The sequence below is a fragment of the Chiloscyllium plagiosum genome, chromosome 32 (assembly GCF_004010195.1).
Source record: "Chiloscyllium plagiosum isolate BGI_BamShark_2017 chromosome 32, ASM401019v2, whole genome shotgun sequence".
In the NCBI taxonomy this organism is placed as follows: Eukaryota; Metazoa; Chordata; class Chondrichthyes; order Orectolobiformes; family Hemiscylliidae; genus Chiloscyllium; species Chiloscyllium plagiosum.
Window position 1 is genome coordinate 31,852,722 of NC_057741.1, and position 21,169 is coordinate 31,873,890.

Below are 21,169 nucleotides of genomic sequence, written 5' to 3' on the forward strand. Positions count from 1 at the left end.
ATGTTCTTTCCAAGGGGTCTGTTGTAAGAATAATTTTGGATGAGCAACAAACGCTACCATTGCCAGTAATGCTCATGTGCAAGAACCTATTTTTTAAAAGAAGTTGGTTTCCGATGTGTCTAAATATTGTCTTACTGAAAGCTTTGTAAAATATTGTAACATGCTTGTACAAATCCCTAGTGTGAGAGAATGTGGGCAGAATTGTAATCAATTTTATCTTTTATTTTCATGAGTTGGAAGGTTTTGTTTCTTTTGATTTCTCATGTGAGACAAACCTCCAGGTTAAATCCAGCTATCTTGTGTATGTTTCTTTTTGTATAATGACATTTTTGAACAGATAAATAAACAAATGAAGCCAAAAGCTGTGCTCATTTCTCATGTACTTTACTGTTTTGGAGAATTTTATGCGGGGGCAAAGTTATTGCAGTGATCTGAACTGACATGATTCTATTAGACCATATGACATAGGAGCAGTAGGCCAATCGGTCTGCTGTGTATTCAAGAGACCATGGCAGCACGGTGGCTCAGTAGTTAACGCTGCTGCTTCACGGAGCCAGGTTCAATTCCAGCCTCTGGCAACTGTCTGTGTGGAGTTTGCACATTCTCCCTGTGTCTGCGTGGGTTTCCTCCCACAGTCCAAAGAGGTACAGGTCAGGTGAATGGGCTGTGCTAAATTGCCGATAGTGTTCAGGAATGTGCCAGGTCGGTGCATTAAATCAGGAGGAAATATAGAGTAATAGGGTAGGGGAATAGGTCTGCGTGGGTTACTCTTCGGAGGGTCAGTGTCGACTTGTTGGGCCAAATGGTCTGTTTTCACACTATAAGGATTCTATGATCATGGCTGTTCAATAATCCTCAACTCCATTTTCTTGCCTGTTCCCCTGGTTCCTAGTTTAAAATTCTTCATATTGTACTCACAGTAGCATTTCTGTGTCTACATTTAGAATCGAAAATGTCTCATGTAAACATGTCACAGACATTACAGCCTTCTGCTTGGGATGGTGCTCTGGCAGTGCCCAGAGGGTGTAAATGCAGCATGGTGTTTAGCTATCTTACATACTGGAACCATTATCACTGCAATAGGTGATAAGACGTTAGAAATGAAGGTTTGTGTTAACAAGAAGACAACTCGAGTTTGTGATGAGGAGGGAAATATTCATTAGGTACTTTTATTTTTGTCCCACTTCTTCCTGTACACCTCTGAAACCTGTGCCATAGTTATGATTTATCAAAGAAAATAAGAGGACTTTGCGATGTGGATGTACGCAATTCCAGAATGGTGAAGCAGACTCGATGGGCCGAATGGTCTACTTTCTGTTCCTCTGTCTTAAGGTCCAAGCCTGTGCTGGCTTTGGGTGTAGGGAATGGAAAATATTCCTAAATTTGTACAATAGGCAAAACAAAAATTCATGCAAATGGCTAGATTATCTTTGGATTCTGGTGTGACTCCACAGTTGAGCTGTCCTGAATTCTCAGCTGGCTTGCAGATCACTTGCTTTCCTGTAATACGTTCTTTATACACAAATGACATGATGCGAGTACGTACAGCAAAAATATATTTTCTGTCATACAAAATACAATCACATTCATGTACAAAAATGTACACATTTGTTTCTTTTTGTGTAGTGTCCACATTCAAAGATAAATGTTAACACCAGCACAGTCTGCTTTTCTTCTTTTGACATTTTATTTTTCTTCCTGTAAACATTGATTTAATGCCAAGGGCCCAGAGAGTTTACATGTTTTGCAAGTTGTATCCAGACTTCTGTCCCACGCAAGAGTTATAAGGTATGTATCAAGGCACGCAGATCATGCCCATGTACTAACTCGAGTCAGCGAGGTCAGGAGCTGGACCCTGGAAGGAGCAACAGAAGCATGCAGAGGCAATCAACAGCACAGCATCTAGAGACAGAAGCGATCATGGTATGAGGAAATTCGCAATTATATTTAGTACAGTTTAAATACCAGTGGGCACACCTGTGTCACTTTTGACTCAAATGTGCTGTGTTTGGCCCAGGGTTGAATTAGATTGTTCTGCAATAACTTTGGCTTTTTTTTTTAAAAAGTACTGTAGTAGAGACTAACTGAACCAAGGAGTGGATACAATTTGGCCTTCCCTTTCAAAGCCAAGCAGTCGGTCCCAGTTTATAATTTCCATTTCGTTAAAATTGCTGTCACAAGGAATTATAATTGAAACAGTTTTGTATAAGCATGTTGTAATTGTACCTCCACACCAATAGGGGCACTGTGAGGGAAGAGTACAGTCACCATGATGAGTCAATGTAAATATGAACATAGGTATTGGCTGACAGGAGGCACATAAAATGGAAAATTTTTAACAATGCAGATATTGGTAATTAAAGCGGTCAACAACTACACGGGGTGTACATGCACATGCACACCCTTAGGGACCCGCCAGCCTGTTACCTCATTCAACTGGAGCTCTGATCAGTTTCAATCCATCCATCTGCCCTTCTCCTCCCCCCCCCCCACCCCCAAATTCTCCTTGATAGCCTTCTGATCTCTGTTTTGGAGAATTTCATTTGAACAACGGTGGCATTTTTGAAGGTCGGTTGGGTAATCGGTAGAATTTCACCACTCACGATGAAATGTATTTTCCTATCCTGTTTGAAACTGCTGGACATGTTAAAATTGGCTAAGGCAAAATCCAGTGCATTCTAGAGGGTTTTTTTTTTAAGTGCAAAAGACTTTTAAGTTCTCTAACAGAAGAATGCAGTATTCAGTGGGTCTAGCCAAGGAAATTACAGAACCCTCAACTTCAGCTTCTGTGAATTTTATGTTTCAATTCAGATAGTCCTCAGGCCCTTTCTTAAATTTCCCTCCTCTGTATTTTGGTGGCCTGCTTCAAAAGGATGCTATCTCTGATCTGTCTTCTCCCTTTTTGATTTTGAGTTTTCAGGATAGATGACCTTTACTGCTCTTTCCTGTATAATGTCCACCATGCCTTAGTACACTTTTGCTCAAAAAGGCCACGTTGATGAAAGGCTGAGCTAAGCATTTGCAATGCTCTGTGCAAAATCTCCTTATTTGTGGCAATCTTTGGCTTCACTTTGTGTAAGTGGAGTAAGTGGAAGAGGACTTTTAAAATCAAATTTGAAAACTACAGGTGTCAAATGCATCAGCAGCCTTTTTTGTCATTGCCCCATCTCAAAGCTCCCTCTGCACCTTAAACACAAAGATTTCTGCTTTAATCAATGGAGCTCAAAAAAGGCAGGGAGAGGCTGTGCACAATGAATTACAGGCTTTAAGAAGTGTGCATAAAAGCTCCTTCCACAACCTCAACTGAAATCTCTGCTGCTTCAATCATTCTCTTGTGGTGGTTCTTTACTGATGGTAAAGCTTTCAAAATTACTACTGCACGCAGGCTTTTCTATACAGTTTGATGTAAAGTCTCATCTTGCCACACAAAGTAGCTACGATTTTCGTAGCTTGCGCAGAACTCTGTGCAAGGTTGACACTGAATTCTTAGATGACCTCAGATTTAAGGGCAGCTACTCCTCAGGAAGTAGAGGTCCAGTGGAGCTCAAGGATAAAAGTATATTGGGATGCGCCAATATAATTCAGTACCTGTTTACAGGTAATCAAATCTATCCTCATTTCTATGTTTTCATTAAAATTGCTGTCAAACATCTATAATACAAACTGCCCTGACAAGCTTGCCATGCTATATGAGTACCATATGGGTGTATGTATGTGCTTTCTTAGCAACACGCAGTTACATTGAGCATTATATATAAAAAAAAGGTAGGAATATCAAGAAGCCCATATGTTCACATGCTCATATGCGGCTCCTAGTTATTTAAATGTGGCACAGACTGGAATCCCCATGTAGTAAGGTTCAAGAATAGTTTTAGCACAAAAAGGACTGAGCTTCACACAATGGTAATTTGGGCATGGGACTGGTTTAGGAGGGGAAACTTAAGCAGGACATACCTGAACTCTATCCTTTTGTGCATTAGGCTACACTTTTGAAAAAAATCTGGTCTCCAAGCGCTTGACATACTTTTCCCAGAGTGCCCTGATGGACTTTGTTAGGTTCCTGAAGTCTCCGAGAGCTATATTCTCTCAACAGCTTTTCAGCAGCCCAGGGGCTAATAAAGAGACATTTACTAAAAAGTGTTACAAAGCTAGACCGATGTCACAGATGGTCAGGAAAGATAAGTAGTACCATGTTTTTCCAGGTATGAAACGATCTCCAGTCAGTGTAAAAACAGGACCAGTGAAGATATGAAATGCAAATTCCTGTACTCTGTTCAAAACCACAAGCCTTTGAACATCGTTTTCAGACAGACAATGTGAAAGTTTCTTTACTCGTGATCCAACAAAGTGACTACAGAAAATCTCACCAAAGCCTGTGGTTGGAAAGCAGTTTGTAAAGCCTTGGTCGCATGCTGATTTGAGAAAGTGTACAAAAAAAAAAGGTGCCACTGAACAAAGTCATATTGTATGAGAAGGAAGTGAGGTCCTTTTACTTGGTAAAAACACTTCCATTCCGCAGCAAGTCCTTTTGATGCGCTACATAAAAAGTGTTTCAAAACTCTTGACTTCTGTGGAATTTTGCCTTTTCTCCAGTAAAACATTACCACTGTGGGACAGGGTTTGAGAAAGAAAAACACAATAGAGTTCTAAATCTTATCAGGAAAAGCATGCCTTGTAAGCATTAACACACCTGTCAAAACAAAAAAAGTACTTTCCAGAAACAGGTCCTGCCACAACAATCCATTAAATTGATTAAAAGGTGAGCTTTTCTCAAAGTGACTTGCAATTCCCAAACTCGAGTTGTACCATCCAGGAGAAGAGATTTTAACATCACTGCCACTTACAAGCAGCAATGAAATGCTTTGGCTGAAACCACACCAGCTACCTGTTTCATACTCTGTTCAATTCATCTCAAACTCCCATAAAAACAAGACTAATTTGTGCAACAAGTTGGGGCTCTAAAGCATATATATTGTATATTAAAAACGAAAGTAGTGACTCAACTGCACAATTTCTCTTCCTCAGCCTGTCATTCTACTTTGCATTTCTGCAAAGATCAATATCTAAAAAGCACGAAACTCCAGTGCTTCTTTCTAAAAACTGGATGCGCGCAGAAATCTTTTTTTCAACTTGCTAGTCATTAAATTGATTCTCGTTTTTGACATCAGTATGAAAACATCCTACAAACAAAAACAAAGTCTAATTTCCCCCTTTAATTGAGGTTTGGAATATGTCACCAATAATTTTGTTCCATTAAAATGTGTAGAGAGCCTTTTAGGTCCTGCAATCATGCTGAAGAGGGTGTGGAAAATCCCATGACTAGATTTCAAAAGAAGAAATGACAAGCTATGAAGAATATCCAGTTTTCAAGGAACCAGCCTGTTGATTTTCTGATTGTTCTGTCATAATGTCTCACACAGCCCAGTCCTGGTACGGACTAGCTGGCTGACTGTACAGGCTTGAACCTGAAGCACACGCTGTTCTGATGAGCTGAAGGTCAGTTCAATCTGGGATCATCCGAGACAAGTCTCTATGAATGGTTCGCTTGCAACATACAAAATCCATTGTGGTTTCCTTCAAGACCTCTTGTTCAAGGAATATCTGGGATATACGGATAAGGATGGCACCAAGTCGGAAGGATAAACCTGTTTGATCAAAACCCGTCCTACAAAAAATAAACAAAAAAGCACAGGAGACGTCAGGGTAGCAATTCCTCTTGGTTGATGTCTTGCAGCACTGTTGGTGCCAGACATGATCCTTGGAGAGGCGGCAAGGCCAGTATATATTCAGGCTGTGTTTTGTCATTTACTGCCGTCCACGATAAAAGGCCAAAAGCACCCTGTCGTCATGGCTGTGGGGCCATCCGCTAAATTAAAGAGGCAATGAAAATCGACACTGCTGAGGCTTTCAGGATTCATACAACCTTCGATGGATCTTGTTTGCTTATGAGCACTTCCAAGAGCCTCAGCTTTGCCTTGATGTGTTTGTATTCGCTGTATTCCTCGGACATGGGCACGCGATCTTCCTTCTGAACAGTCCTGCGCAAAATAAAGAAAACCGTGTGAATCACAACAGCAATGCAATATTTTCAAAACATGTTTGCCCCCCCCCATCCCCTTCAAATTGCTGCTCTACATTGTTTACTCATTAAAGGTAGCAAGAAAGGGCCTTGCATTAATGAAGTACTTTCCCATCCTCATGACTAGAATATTAATCCAGAGACCACTCTACCACCCCCCATAATGTTCTGAGGATCCGGGTTCAAATCCTGCCATAGCAGATGGTGGAATGTGAATTCAATAAATTAAAATAAAATCCAGAATTAAGATTAGATTCCCTACAGTATGGAAACAGGCCCTTCGGCCCTACAAGTCCATACTGACCCTCCGAAGAGTAACCCACCCAGACCCATTCCCCTGCCTAATGCTATGGCCAATTCACCTGACCTGCACATCTTTGGATTGTAGGAGGAAACCCACACAGACAATCACCAGAGGCAGGAATTGAACCAGAGTCCCTGGCGCTGTGAGGCAGCAGTGCTAACCACTGAGCCACTGTGCCACCCCACTAAGAGTCTGATGAGGAGTATGAAACTGCTAACTATTGGAGATTCATTAATTGTCTAATTTACTGATGACTTTTAGGGGAGTAAATCACCATCCTTACTTGGTATGGTCTACATGAGTCCAGACCCACAGCAATGTGGCTGACTCTGAACTGCCTTTCTGGGCAAGAAATGCCGGCCTAGCCAGTGACACCCATGTCCCATGAAGGGACTGAAAGAGAAATCTTGTCCCAAGCGGCTCAAGAGGGGCATGGTTAGGGTGACTAGCCAGAAGTCTTTTCCCCAGGGTAGGGGAGTCTAAAGCTGGAGGATATAGGTTTAAGGGGAGAGGGGAAAGATTTAAAAGGGTTCTAAGGGGCACCATTTTCACAAAGAGGGTGGCGCATGTATGGAAAGAGCTGCCAGAGGAGGTGGTACAATGACAACATTTAAAAGGCATCTGGATGGGTATAGGGAATAGGAAGGGTTTAGGGGGACTAGGTCAGATTGGACTGTTTGGTCGGCGTGCTGCACATCTCTATGACTGTATCAATTTATTGTGTTCGTGATCAACACTCCCACTAGGGGGCAGTGCCTGCAGCTGCTGAACCTGGAGTAAGAAATGCCCAGGGTTCACATGCCTATCAAGCACTGACCATCACCCTGGCAACTACTATTGTAAAGGTTCAAATGAGGGACGACATTTGTACATTCAACAGAGAATTCTGCATGTTTGATTCATGAAAAAGGGAAAGAAGGGCTCCTTTGAGATTCATTTAACACTTGATTAATGGCCATTAAATATCACCATTAACAAGTTCCGATTAAAAAAAACCAACCTTCCATTTTCCTGAAAAAATGTGTCTTCAAAATCCCTCAGGCTTTTGCGAAGCCTCTTCTTGTCAGCTCGGGCTTCTTGCAGTTGTTCCAGAAGTTCTGGCCTAGAAATGTCAGGACAAAATGTACGTCTTAAATTATTACATCGCATTGAAAAGTCAAAAGCACGGAGAACATATACAACCCTCTGGAAGTGACTTCAGACATTGGTGTTTTTGAGAAAGCCTTTCAATACAATGTTGTCTTAAGGATACTTGCAGAATCAGAGAATGTAATATATTTGGCTCCTCATGTTTGTACTGGTATCCAAGCAGTATCTCAACTACTGGGACCTTCATGTTCCCACTTTCTCCCTCGTGCACTAGACATTATTCCTTTTTGGATAATAATCCAATGTTGCCTTAAACAGTTCACTGAAACCTGCCTCCACCACTCTCTCGGGTGATATATTTCAGATCCTAACCACTAGATGCACGATGAAGTTTGTCCTCACGTCTCCATTCTTTCCGTCTTTTGACTCAGAACTCTCTTGTTCCGGAGCCTTCCACCAAAGGGAAAGGTTTGGCCGTACCTACTCTGTCCGGAACCTTCATGATTTCTGAACACCTGAATCAAACTTCCTGTCAACCACTTCCAAGTGAAACAGCTCTAATGTCTCCAACTGATAATGAAGTTCTACATCCCTGGAATCATTCTCCTGAATTTTCTTCTAATCTCACCCTTTTTCTCTCTAACGTCTTCACACCTTTCCTAAAATGTAGCATTCAGAACTGTTCACGGGGCACCAGACAAGGCTGTAGGAGTGTGTTTTACACAGATTTAACATAACCTCCTTGCTCCTGTACTCTGTGCTCATATTGATAGAGGCTAGGATTCCATTTGTCTTACTAACACTCCCTTCATCCTTCCAGCCACTTCAGCAATTGTTCCCTTAAATATTTCCTATCAAAAATCACTTTTCCATACAATAATAGGACCACTCTCCAGTGAGCAGGTGGCATGGGCAATAACAGACCCAGTGAGACAAGACTTGTGATTGAGAACGCAAAAAGATTTCTACCACCATCAAGCTGTTCATCCTGCACCACGTGAGGCTTGTATTAAAGCAGAGGCAACCGCTCAAGCGAGTGTTACTGGTGCAAGTTCCACCTGGAAAGCAGCTGCACGTAAATGGAATGTCATGGGTCTGCTACATTGCCACCAATAATTGTAATGGATGTAACATTGTGGACACCATCAATACAAGTTCTTGCTAAATGCAGCGTAATATTGGGCACCTTGACCCAGGAATAGCCTGAGGTCTCATGTGTTAAAACACACTGATCTAAAAAGGAGGGAATTATAGAATCATTGAATCCCTATAGTGCAGAAAGAGCCCATTCATCTCATTGAATTTGCATTGACTCTCTGAAGAGCATCCCACCCAGACCCAGCCCCCCCACTGTATCCCACTACCCCACAATTTTCTTGGTTAAATCCACCTAGCCTGCACATCCCTGGGCATTACGGTCAATTTAGCATGTCCAATCCACCTAACCTATACATCTTCGGACTGTGGGAGGAAACCCATACAGACACAGAGAATGTGCAAACTCCTGGAATCGAACCTGGGTCCCTGGTGTTGTGGGGCAGCAGTGCTAACCTTTCTCTGGAGTCTGCAAGAAATGCTGCATCAATCGCAGAAATCTTCTGATACCTGCAGCTAGCTTTGAAGTATGGAGTCAGCTCATAAGCATGGGGAGAGGAGAAGAAGAGATGAATAAAAAAAGAGAAAAAATGAGAGAGAGGGAGAGATGCCAAGGGACATACAGAAAGGCAAAGAGAGAGGGATAGAAAAAACAGAGAGAGGGGGTGATTACAAGCAAGACAGAGCGAGAGGCCTTCTAATTCCACACAAAGAATTCACAGGAACAGCCCATTTAGCCTGTATTTATGTCATCATGTAATTTCATCCCACCATCAAAATATGCTTCTTTTCCCTTCAGATTACTGTCTGGCTTCCTGTAGAAAATGCACTGATAACATTCGCTATAACCACTGCCGGTGGGAGTAAGCTACACATTCCCATCTGAGGAGCCACAGAATGGTTAAAAGGAATGACATCAAATCGGTTTAACGGGAAACCAGGTGGGAAAGGAAAAGCTGGTTTGATTGGATGGGAACGAAATAAGATGATATAAATACTGGCATTGACCATTGGGCTGAATAGGCTCTCAACTGTGCTGTAACCTCAAACCTCACCGCCACTTTCAAATCTCCAATCTGGCACAATGATTTCTCAAAGAACAAGTCCCAACAGTCTTTCCTGCTGGTTATAACCTTTCAACTGTGGTATCATTCTAGTAAACCTTTTCTTTTTAGCTTTGATCTTCTCCAATGCTTCCACACACCGTCGCTGTGATTAGAGATTGGACTGATGTCCCAGGAACAACGTTCCTTCAAAAGCTGCGCACACGCCAATGGGCGGCAATAACCTTTGGCGCCAGCACACCAGGATGGAAGCTCAGGAGGTGGGGCAGCCCAGGCTGCAGGAGGAGGAGGAGCAGCAGTGAGGGGTCAGAAAAAGACAAAGACACTTGCACGCACGCTCTCTGGACTCACATAGAGGCAGAGTGCAGGTTGGAGAGCCTCAGATCAAGGCTGCATCGAGTTGGCGCCCTGTCCTCAGTGGGTGACACAAACCCATCGGTGTCATCGTCCAGTTGGTCCAGAAAGCTCCGGATGGTGAAGGCCGACTTGCCGGTGACAGCAAAGTCAGTTTTGGTGTTGAAGTCATCTTCGGAGCCATCTTCCTCCTCTACCTGAGGAAGGAAACAAAAAGCAAACTAAGAAACTAACCCACGCACCCTTTACATCGTACCAGCATCTTCCCCATCTCTCTGGAGACTTCAGCATCTCCCTGCCTTAGGACCATTCTTTGACTGTGACCTTTGGCTTACGGATACTTTTACAGCCAAGCTGGAGGTGAAGACTCAGGAATTTTTTTCCACTGCATTACTTTGGAAGTGTTTTTTTCACAAATGGGAGATTTAACAGCTTCCTGTACAAAGCGTGTTCTTGAAAGGGAATCTGCAAAAATGAAAAGTTAACCAAGGAAGGCAACATTTTTAGTAGGATGATCAGCAGACTTCTCAAAATCAGTCTAATATATTTGTGAGAACCAAATCTGAGATATAAACACCAGTGCAAAAATGATAACCCTGCTGCAGCCCAAGACCAATGATGAAGGGCTTTTGCCCGAAACGTCGATTTCGAAGCTCCTTGGATGCTACCTGAACTGCTGTGCTCTTCCAGCACCACTAATCCAAGACCAATGCACATCAGTACTACACTTGCTGACAGTAGACAGGCTTGCACGCCTAGCACTTAATGCGCCTCTGCACACCAGCAACTCTGCACACTGCTGGAAAAGAATGGTCTACATTTCTGGTCACCCTGCTATATATCTGTCTATCACTTCCGCAGGTAGTTTATTCCACATATGAACCATCCTCTGTGTGAAAACATGACCTCTCAGGTCCTTTTAAATCTTTCTCCTCCACCATTAAAAACATGTCCCCTAGTTTTGAACTCACCCACCTAAGGAAAAAACATCTGCCATTCACCTTATGCGTGTCCCTCATGATTGCATAAATCTCTACAAGCTCACCCCTCAACCTCCTACATTCCAGTAAAAGAAGTTTCAGCCCATCTTTATATCACAAACCTTCCACTGACAACAGCCTGGGAAGTCTTTTCTGCACCCTCTCCAATTTAACAATATCCTTCCTATAGCAGGCTGACCAGAATTGTAAATAGTTCTCCAGAAGGGGCCTCACAACATCCTGTATATCCTTAACATGACATCCCAACTCCTATACTCAAAGGGCTAGGCAATAAAAGCAAGCGTGCTAAATGCCTTCTTAACTACCCTGTGTGAATGTGATGCAAATTTCAAAGAATTATGTACCTGAACCCGGAGGTGTCCCTGTTGTACAATATTACCCAGGGGCCTACCATTAATTGTACAAGTCCAGCCTTCGTTCATTTTACCAAAATCCAATACCTTGCATTTATTCAAATTTACCTCCATCTGTCACTCCTCAGCCCATGAACACAACTGATCAAGGTCCCTCTGTAACCTTAATAATCTTCACTTATTCAGACTTTTGGGCGTGGACCAGCATTTAGTTGGATACTGGATAATCTGCACTCAACTCCACTGGTCTACCTTTGTGTAAAATGCCTTTCCCAACAAAAATACGACAACTGTCCCAGCAACCACATCTGTCAAAGAGATGCCTTGTTCTAGATCACTGCTGAGTGTGTGTGCACGCGTGGGTATGTCTGTATATAAAGAAGTTGCATGATTCTAAGTGCCTTTCTCATTCTGATTAGAAGGTTACAGAATCCAGACCACTTTCCTTTAGTTTGAATTGGTTTCCCCGATTAAACTATTGAGAGAAGAATTTCAGCCATTTGTCCTTTTTTGCAGGTGCCTGCTGCCTGTCAGTCAGTCAGTCAGTCAATAAATAAAACCACTTAAAGCACACACTGGCCAATTTTGCCAATGAGGTAGTTCATCAATCCATGTAAACTAATTCTTCACAGCGTTAGCTTTTACAGTGTGTACCGATAAATTATCCAAATTCATTTTGTCATCACTGAAGTTCCAAGAAGAAACTGGTCTCCTCAAGATGACGTTTGCTCTGATGACACAGGCTTGCTCAATTGCTGGCAATGTTCATGGCAGGATGACTCAAGTTTCATTGTGGTTTGGAAATTCTGATCCCTCCTTGACCTTTGACCCCACTAAAGATAGCACAAAAGACTTCAAGTGTCAGGAAGGCCCAAGAGAATTCCAACATGTAATTTTATACACAATGGTAGAAGGTGATAAATTTAAGAACTAATAACTGACACACTGTCTCACAATACGATACTGATTTCCTCATTATCTACCTTCTCCCCATCACAGAATGGCAGCAGTGTGTACAAGGTGAGCTCCTTCAAAAGTGCTGCCCAAATTCACAACATCTACCACCTCCAGGAACAATGGCAGCAGTCACATAGAAACACCTCAGAGCTCCCCTCAAAGGCAACTAGGGACAAGTAACACATGTTGACACAGACGGTGAATGAATTTAAGAAATGCTGAGTAGTTTACTTATAGGATCAAAGAACCTGTTGAAAGTGGCCATTCAGCCCACTGGGTCTGTTGAAAGAGCTATTCAGCTTTGTTCATTTACCTATCCTTTTCCCACAGCTCTGCAGATTTTTAATGTTCAAATATTTGTCTAATTCTCCCTTTAATGGATTTTGCTTCCTTGCTCTTACAGGTAGTACATTCTGAATCACAGCAAGAAGATTTCTTCCCATTTTAGCTTCTTTTTTAAAAAAATTCCTGGTTTTAAACAAATTCAAGTTTCACCATTTGCCATGGTGGGATTAGAACCCACATCCCAGCACTTCAACCTGGGCTGTTGGATTATTACTCAGCAGCATCACCACTACTCCTCCCTTTCTGCCGTGCCTTCAGCTGATCTTGTCTCTAGAGTTCTCTAGTTTTAGAAGTCCCTCCCTTAACCTCGCAGGCTCTCTTTTGGAATGGTAACTACTCTGATTGTTGTAAAGCACCCCCATCTATTTCACGAACACCCTTTCGGGAGGGAAATCTGCCACCCTTACTTGGTCTGGCCTACATGTGACTCAAGACCCACAGCAACGTGGTTGACTCTCAACTGCCCTCTGGGCAATTAGGTCAGCATTTACTCCCCATCCCTAATCAGCAACACCCACATTCCATGAATCAATATTAAAGAAGTGGCTGTGTTGTAAAGTCCCATCTTAAGGAGGGCAGCTTCAACAACACAGCACCCACTCACCAACGCCGTTAGTGCCTTAGCTTTGATCTGATGATACACTTTCTGAAGAGAACCATGTCCTTCAATGTCAGCAGAACCCATGCCAACATCTAATAAAGTGGTTGGGGAAAGGCAGTGTTTTGATTCATAGAATCCCTATCGTGTGGAAAGAGGCCATTCAGCCCATAGAGTCTGCACCAACCCTCTGAAGAGCATCCCACATCTTCCACAGCACTACCGCCTCGCTTGCATATCCCTGGACACTGAACAATTTAGCACAGACAATCCACCTACCTACACATCTTTGGACTGTGGGAGGAAACCCACACAGACATGGGGTGGGGGGTGGGGAAATGGAATGTGCAAACAGCACACAGACAGTCACGCGAGGCTGGCATTGAACCAGCTGTGAGGCAGCCTTGCTAACCACTGAGGCACCGTGTCACCCATTCATGGGCGATTTCTACTTAGAAAAGAGCAGGTGAAACAAGCACTGGACAGAGAACGTAGAACATTGTGTTTAGCTTTCTCCTGCATTCCACAGGATGGGGTCAAATGGACAATGTCCAGCACTGATTCAAATGTCACCTCCGTAATACTAATATCACATAACCACACACTCATACATGGGAGCTTTCGGTAAACCCTGTGCTACACAATGTCATCAATAATCCAAAAAACACACACGTAACAGGCTGGTCACAGTCGGAATACTGCTAGATAATCTTGCCACTCACTTGGTTACTAATTGGGGATTACACGCAGATAATCCTGACTCGAGGTTAAATCCGGCTGCAAATGTTAACATTCCCATGCTCAAGAAAGCTTCAAACCACAGGCACAAACAAACACACAAGGCTTTGGTGAAGGAAACAAAAATCCAGACACTGCTTCACCACAATACATGCTCTGTCCCCATAACATCCTGAACCACGAATGGAGTGCGGAAAAGTCTGGAATTTGGACAGATCTAACTGGTGCCCAGGTTAATGCCACATGGGAAACTGCAGATTTGCTCAGACAGTTGGCTGAGGTTTGTTTGCTCGGTGGTTTGTGGAGAGGTGGAGTTGTGGGAGATGGATTTCAGAAGCTGCACCTTATGAGTGACATCCAATTTCCTGCCTGTGCCTGACAGTGAGACAGGCACAGGCTAGTCCGAACAACACAGAATGCCGCTGCCCCAACATTAATTGGAACTGCATCACCTTCCAGACAGAAACTGGGGAAATCACAGCAGGGGGTAACCAGAGATGGAGAAATCTTGCAATTTTATTTCTCTTTGGGGAATTGTGATTATTCACTTGATTTTTTTTCCAAGGATAAGGTCAACAGATATTTGGACACAGATGGATATGAGGAGAGGGTCCTAAATGCATTTGACGTGGAAGTTAAACTGCAACCTGACTTCAAGGCTAAGTAGGCTTAAAAAAAGTCTCAAAGGCCTATTGTTGCTGCTCCAATTTCTTAAATATTCCAACCTTTAGGCAAAGGTACCAATCAAATCAATTTTTTTTTTAAAAAACGATTTTAATTTTATTTTACTTAAGGGACAGCACCTTCATATTCTATCCAAGGGTCAAGTCAATAAGCATCAGTTTCCCTCAAAGATAGATGTTTATAACTCCACAAGCAGGAGAACATAGATAAAATAATGAAGAATGCCACATCATTTAATTACCTCAAAAGTGCAATGTTATTCCAAACCTGTCAGCATTTAGTTCATCGAACAAAACAAACACTAAATAATTTCAAGGCATTTTTTTGGGGGGAGTGGGGGGGGGTTGGGGTTGTGGGCGGGGGAGATGGATGGAACCAACAAACCTCCCCACCCCCCACCCACATCCCTTCCGTCTCCTCCACCCAAACCCCCAGTGAATAGGGCGGGTCAAATCACCATCTTGTCACTCCTCCCTGCACATTGATTAAGGGGTCATTCGGAAGCCATTGCGTATCAGATCAGGTTAGAGACAGAGGGAGAGAGAGAGATGCTGCAGCGCCGCTAATGATTCCCGGAATTATTTAGCAACGGGCTGGCCCATCGTTGAATCATTCCGCGTGGTAACAAAAAAAAAATCAAGAAAAACCAACATGGATTGGATCGTCTGCACAAATCAGCGATTAGTCAGCAGTGCGGTGTGGGAGGTTCGGGGAGGGGGGCAAGATTTCACCTTTAGGTCCTCGATGAAGGAAGCTGTTTCACCCTCTATTATCGGCTGCAGCAAAGGGCTTCGCCGCTTGCTCGATGGGGAGCCCTGTGATGGGTGTTAACAGGCAGGTTATACTTGTTCAGGCTAACAGCAGACTCAGCGCCCATCCCCAACTATAACACCATCCCCCAGCCTCCCCACCTCCCACCCTCCGCCTCGCTCCTTGTCCAGTAAAACGACAACACGTGCGCCACTCGGGTCTGCACGCTACTTACGATGACGGGGATGGTGGTCGCCCTCGCGAGGATCTGCTTCAAGAGACGGTAACGATCGTACAGCGGTTTCATTATCTGCCTCTCGGCCTTCGCCACCTGTGAAGAAACAAGGGGCACCAGGTTTCAGAGTCTGAAGGGCACCGTTAGGACATCAGTGTCTCTCACTGCCAGGGACCTGGGTTCGATTCCAGCCTCGGTCGACTGGCTGTGTGGAATTTGCACGTTCTCCCCATCTCTGCCTAGGTTTCCTCCCACAGTGTAAAGATGTGCAGGTTAGGATGGATTGGCTATGCTAAATCACCCATAGATTAGATTAGATTAGATTCCCTACAGTGTGGAAACAGGCCCTTTGGCCCAACAAGTCCACACCGACACTCTGAAGAGTAACCCACCCAGACCCATTTCCCTCTGACTAATGCACTTAACACTACGGGCAATTTAGCACAGCCGATTCACCTAACCTGCACATCTTTGGATTGTGGGAGGAAACCAGAGCAACCGGAGGAAACCCACGCAGACACGGGGAGAATGTGCAAACTCCATACAGACAGACACAGTCACCAGAGGCTGGAATCGAACCTGGGACCCTTGTGCTGTGGGACAGCAGTGCTAACCACAGAGCCATTGTGCCACAAATAGCGTCCAGGGATGTGCAGGTTTAGGCGAGTTAGGAATGGGGTGGGTCTAAGTGGGATGCTCTTTGGAGGGTCAGTGTGGAGTCAGAGAGGTTGACAGCATGGAAACATCCTTCAGCCCAACTTGCCCATGCCAACCAGGGGTTTTCACAATTTAACCGGGGCCTGTTTGCCTGGTCCAAGTCCCTCTATACCTATCCCAGCCAAGTACCTGTCTAAATGTTTCTTAATTGACAAAATTGCACTCGCTTCCACCACCACCTGTTCCACATACTCACCACTCTCTGAAAAGAAACTGTCCCTCTAATCCTTTCGTTTCTCTCTCCTCTCACCTTGAACCAATGCTCTCTAGTTTTAGACTCCCATTCCTTGAGGAAAAGCTGTTGGCTATCTACTTTATCTATGCCTTTCGTGATTTTATAGACCTTTAATATGGTCACCTCTCACAGTCTCAGTCTATCCGACCTTCCCTTATAACTCAAATCTCCCAGTCGTCAATCTTTTCTACACACTTTCTAGTTTAATGATATCCTTTTTATAGGAGAGCAACTAGAACTGCACACAGTATTCCAAATGTGGCCTCACCAGCATCTTGTACAGCTGCAACGAGATGTCCCACATCGTATACTCGATGCTCTGACCAATGAAAGTTTGCATGCCGAAAGCCTTCTTCACCGCCCTGTCTACTGTGACTCCATTTTCAAGGAGCTATGAATGATGGGTCGAATGGCCTGCCTCCACACAGTAGGGACACCCTGATTCTATTGCTTGCAAATGAAATGAGCAGATGGCATATAGAGAGGTAGCAGTGGCACATGCCACCCTGCAAACTCAGCAATCAATAAACCCACAGGAGCCTTTGCCAGGAGGCAGCCAGTGACAATGTCTCTGCATGAGAGAAAAATCGGTTTCCAGAACGCTGGCAAGGATTCAAAGGAGCTGGTAAGGACGTATGTGCAGGTTTTGAGGGAACACTTCATTAAAATCTTCAGGAAACTGTTGAATTGCCACCAGGGGCTAAGCGCTTGGTTGACATGTGCAAACCTGGTCAGCTAATATAGACCAACAACATCTGGCAGAGTTTAACACTTGAGACGTCCCGTTCGGTGTCCGGTTGAGGAGCAAACTGGCTGTGTTTCCTCATCCACCCACCCTGCTGTTTCACACACCTTGGTTGTTGGCACTCTGAGCTTTGGGGATGAATGGGAGAGAATGAGGCCTCACTTCCCAATGGGAGTAGATCTCGACATTGCAGTTCGTTGTAAAATAGACGAGGGACAACGGAGAGCCACATTTGCCACCTCTCCTACAAAAGCATCAGTCCCCTGGAGTTTAAGGGCATGGTGGGTAGGTGGGAGATGGTGGTGTAATATCATTGGCTAAGTAATCCAAATGGTTAACACTAGTCTAAATCCCACCACAGTATTTGGTGGAATTTAAGTACAATTAAGAAAATCTGGAAGTCAAAGCTAATCTTAGCAGTGATGACCATGACAACATCATTGTTTTAAATCGGTTCTAAATCCATATCCAGGATATTAGCCTGGACATTTGGATTACCATCTAGTTGCACTATCAATATGCCATCTCTCTCCTATCTTCCATGCCTTCAGCCAATTATGGCTCTACAATTCTCCAATTCTAATATTCACTCCCAAAACATCTCAGTCTTCACGTCTTTTTCTGAATGGCAACCAGGTAACCACTGTCTATTGTTGCAAAAACCCAGCTGATTCACTGATGTCTTTTAGGGAAAGAAGAAATCTGTCATCTTTACCTAGTCTGGCCTACATGTGACTCCAGATCCACAGCAATGGGGTTGACTCTGAATTGCCCTCTGAAATAGCTCAACAAACCACACAGTTCAAGGTCAACTAGGAATAAGCAACAGATGCTGATCCTGCCAATGATTCCCAAAGCCCATGAAAGGAGCAAAATAGGAATTAACAAAAGTTGGAAAGAGACGGAGAACGGTCTCCTTTTTAAGTTCTTGTGCAAAAGTCATGTTCCATGCAAGAGCAGCCCCCAAAGTGTTGCAGAGCTCAGAATGCACCGGATTATAACAGGTCAGCTTACTAAGTTTCTACAGAAGCTTGGCTAGTCTACACTGTGGAGCCCTACATCATCCTGACCTCCATCTGATAGAAACAAGGCAGACTGCAGCACTGTGCACAGTCCGACCCGCACCTTACCAAAATGAGGCTGAGGCACTGGAAAAGGTACAAATCAGGATTTTGACAAATGTGATCCCAGAACAGAATGGATAGACGGGATGCAACCAATGTGAACTCATCAACAGATGGGTATCCCAAAGGAGCTCCTTAAAACTTTGATGGTTTTTTGATGGGCTGCTGGATGTACAATACGTGCTTCCACTACTTGGGGGGGCGGGGGGGGGGGGAGGGGGGAGCTGGATAAACAGAAGTAAGGGAGGAATAGAATATACTGGGGGACGCAGGAGTTAAGTCAAAGTAGAGCAGAAGGAGGTGCATGTGTTGCATAAACACAGGCAGAGACCAGATGGGCTGAAAGAATTCAGGTCTGTGAAATGAATACTTACCGGTCGCCCATGTATGCTCTCATAGTACAGAAGGCCCTTCTGCAGAGCCACTTTTTCACTAGCAATCTCATCTCGAGTCATATCCTGTTCACAGAAAGGAAGAGAGAGAACACAATTAAACAACAAAAACTTCAAAGTGCCACCTGTCAACTATAAACGAAGGGCCAAGACAGGAGGGGGTGGATGGGGCTGGTGCAAAATGGTGGCATGGTGGCTCAGTGGTTAGCACTGCTGCCTCACAGTGCCAGGGACCTGGGTTCAATTCCCGCCTCAGGTAACCGTCTGTGTGGAGTTTGCACATTCTCCCTGAGTCTGTGTGGGTTTGCTCCGGATTCTCCGGTTTCCTACCACAGTCCAAAGATGTGCAAGTCAGGTCAATTGGCCGCGCTAAATTGCCCATAATGTTAGGTGCATTAGTCAGGGGTAAATGTAGGGGAATGGGTCTACGTGGGTTGCTCTTCGGAGGGTCAGTGTGGACTTGTTGGGCCGAAGGGCCTGTTTCCACATTGTAGGGAATCTAATCTAATCAAAAGACAATGATGAAGGAGCACATCCATCTCACACCACACACACACAATTTATTTTCCAACCAACTTTGACAGGAAGAGGATAACATGGCCGCCCCTTTTTGCCTTGCCAGTGTGTATGGTCCAATTTCACCAACCTCCTCATTATTGCAGAATAAAGGGCTTCTCACAGGAAATGCAAGATGCAAGACCTGTGTCAGGGAGGGCAATTGATTTTTTTTTGGGGGAGGGGGTTACAGGGACTCACTAAGATCATTCACATGGCAGTAAGATTACCTGGGTGAAAAGTAAAAGGCCTCACAAATTATTCCTCCTGTCCTTCCTGTGGTCTAACATTAACATGGGCACATTACTGGTAGCTGAAAATGCGTTGCTGGAAAAGCACAGCAGGTCAGGCAGCATCCAAGGAGCAGGAGAATCGACGTTTCAGGCATGAGTTCTTCTTCAGGAATGAGGAAAGTGTGCCCAGCAGGCTAAGATAAAAGGTAGGGAGGAGGGACTTGGGGGAGGGGTGTTGGAAATGCGATAGGTGGAAGGAGGTTAAGGTGAGGGTGATAGGCCAGAGTGGGGGTGGGGGCGGAGAGGTCAGGAAGAAGATTGAAGGTTAGGAAGGTGGCGCTGAGTATACATTACTGGTATACTACCCTGCCATGTCTCTTCTCATTACACAAAAGAATTGCTACATTTATACAGCACCTATCTTGTCCCACAGTGCTTTACTGTCAATGATGTGCAGTTGGTGCTAAAATGCAGGGAAGCTCAGCAGTTAAATGAACACACAGTGCAATCCCACACAACAGAGAACCTGGTTTTACATGAAAAGTGAATGTTTCCAACTCGTAATACAGAGCCAAATGAAATAGGGTTTAAACACCCTATTTGGAGGGACAGCACCTTGGACAGTGCAGCACTCCTGCGGTACTGCACTGGAATATGTGCTGGAGTCGCTGAGGTGGCACTGTTAACCGCTCCCACTGTTGACCCTCCCTGACAGCTGGCACGCCCATCCATGCCCAGGTTACCTTGATATCTTCGGGCCGTGCCACCTCAGCCCGCTTCTCCTGCAGCTTCTTCAGGATGACATCGAGCGTCACATCCACCGGTGGCTTCTGCACCTTCTCCGCCGCCTCGGGCTTCTTCTCTGGCTCCTTCTCAGGCCCCTTCTCCAGTTGGGAGCCAAAGCTTTTCGGGAGGGTGTTGCTGCGTTGCCTCATCTGGGGGACAACCCCTTCCTCAGAGACCTTCAGCTTGGTGTCTGTCCAGGAGCAGGCGGAGAGGAAAAGGCAAGATGGATGGGCCAGAGAAAAAAAAAATCCTTTTTACTCAACTCGTTAAAACACTTTCACTTCCAAAACATCTTCCAAGAAATGCAAGTGGCCCCCAAGCTTATGTTTTTTGTTGCAACACTAACAATTATCTCATGGGAGGCCACCAAACTAATGAGTGAGATTAATACCTTAGCATGTCAAAAGAATGGGGTTTTATGTGACTGATAAATGGAAAAGAGAATCTGGGAGGAGGCAGAGGAGGGGTCTGTGGGATAGGTGCCAGACAGGGGAGGGGTGGAGTTTTAAGGAACACCTTGAAGGAGGAGAGGGAGGTGGAAAGGGGAAGAGGGTGTGGGGAGGATTAAAAATAAAGACAGGTTTAGGGAGACAATTTTCAGGTCCAATGGCCTCAACAGTTACCTTTCAGCTGCTTGCGAAGCTTTGCAAGTTCATTCATCCACTTCAGCACTTCTGGGTTTGTGGCTTTGTCGCTGTGTGAAGGCTAAGGAGAGAGAGTGAGAGAGTGTGAGAGA

At 44.4% G+C, this 21,169-nt stretch overlaps 1 protein-coding gene across 4 annotated transcripts in view; it reads right to left on the bottom strand.

The window, feature by feature from the left end:
* Positions 1-1,539: 1,539 nt before the first annotated feature.
* The window catches only part of LOC122539484 (protein FAM13A-like), a 220,360-nt gene continuing 200,730 nt past the window's right edge, over positions 1,540-21,169 (bottom strand). For 3 of the 4 annotated variants that reach the window (XM_043674376.1, XM_043674375.1, XM_043674378.1), the window contains 8 exons: positions 21,057-21,138; positions 20,391-20,623; positions 18,842-18,925; positions 15,647-15,742; positions 15,393-15,476; positions 9,983-10,182; positions 7,384-7,485; positions 1,540-6,038 (listed from right to left, as the gene is read on the bottom strand). In XM_043674376.1, the coding sequence (XP_043530311.1) occupies positions 5,915-6,038; positions 7,384-7,485; positions 9,983-10,182; positions 15,393-15,476; positions 15,647-15,742; positions 18,842-18,925; positions 20,391-20,623; positions 21,057-21,138 (1,005 nt within the window). In that variant the 3' untranslated portion in view covers positions 1,540-5,914. The remainder of the gene's footprint in view (positions 6,039-7,383; positions 7,486-9,982; positions 10,183-15,392; positions 15,477-15,646; positions 15,743-18,841; positions 18,926-20,390; positions 20,624-21,056; positions 21,139-21,169) is intronic. The other variant, XM_043674377.1, reaches the window with a different exon arrangement.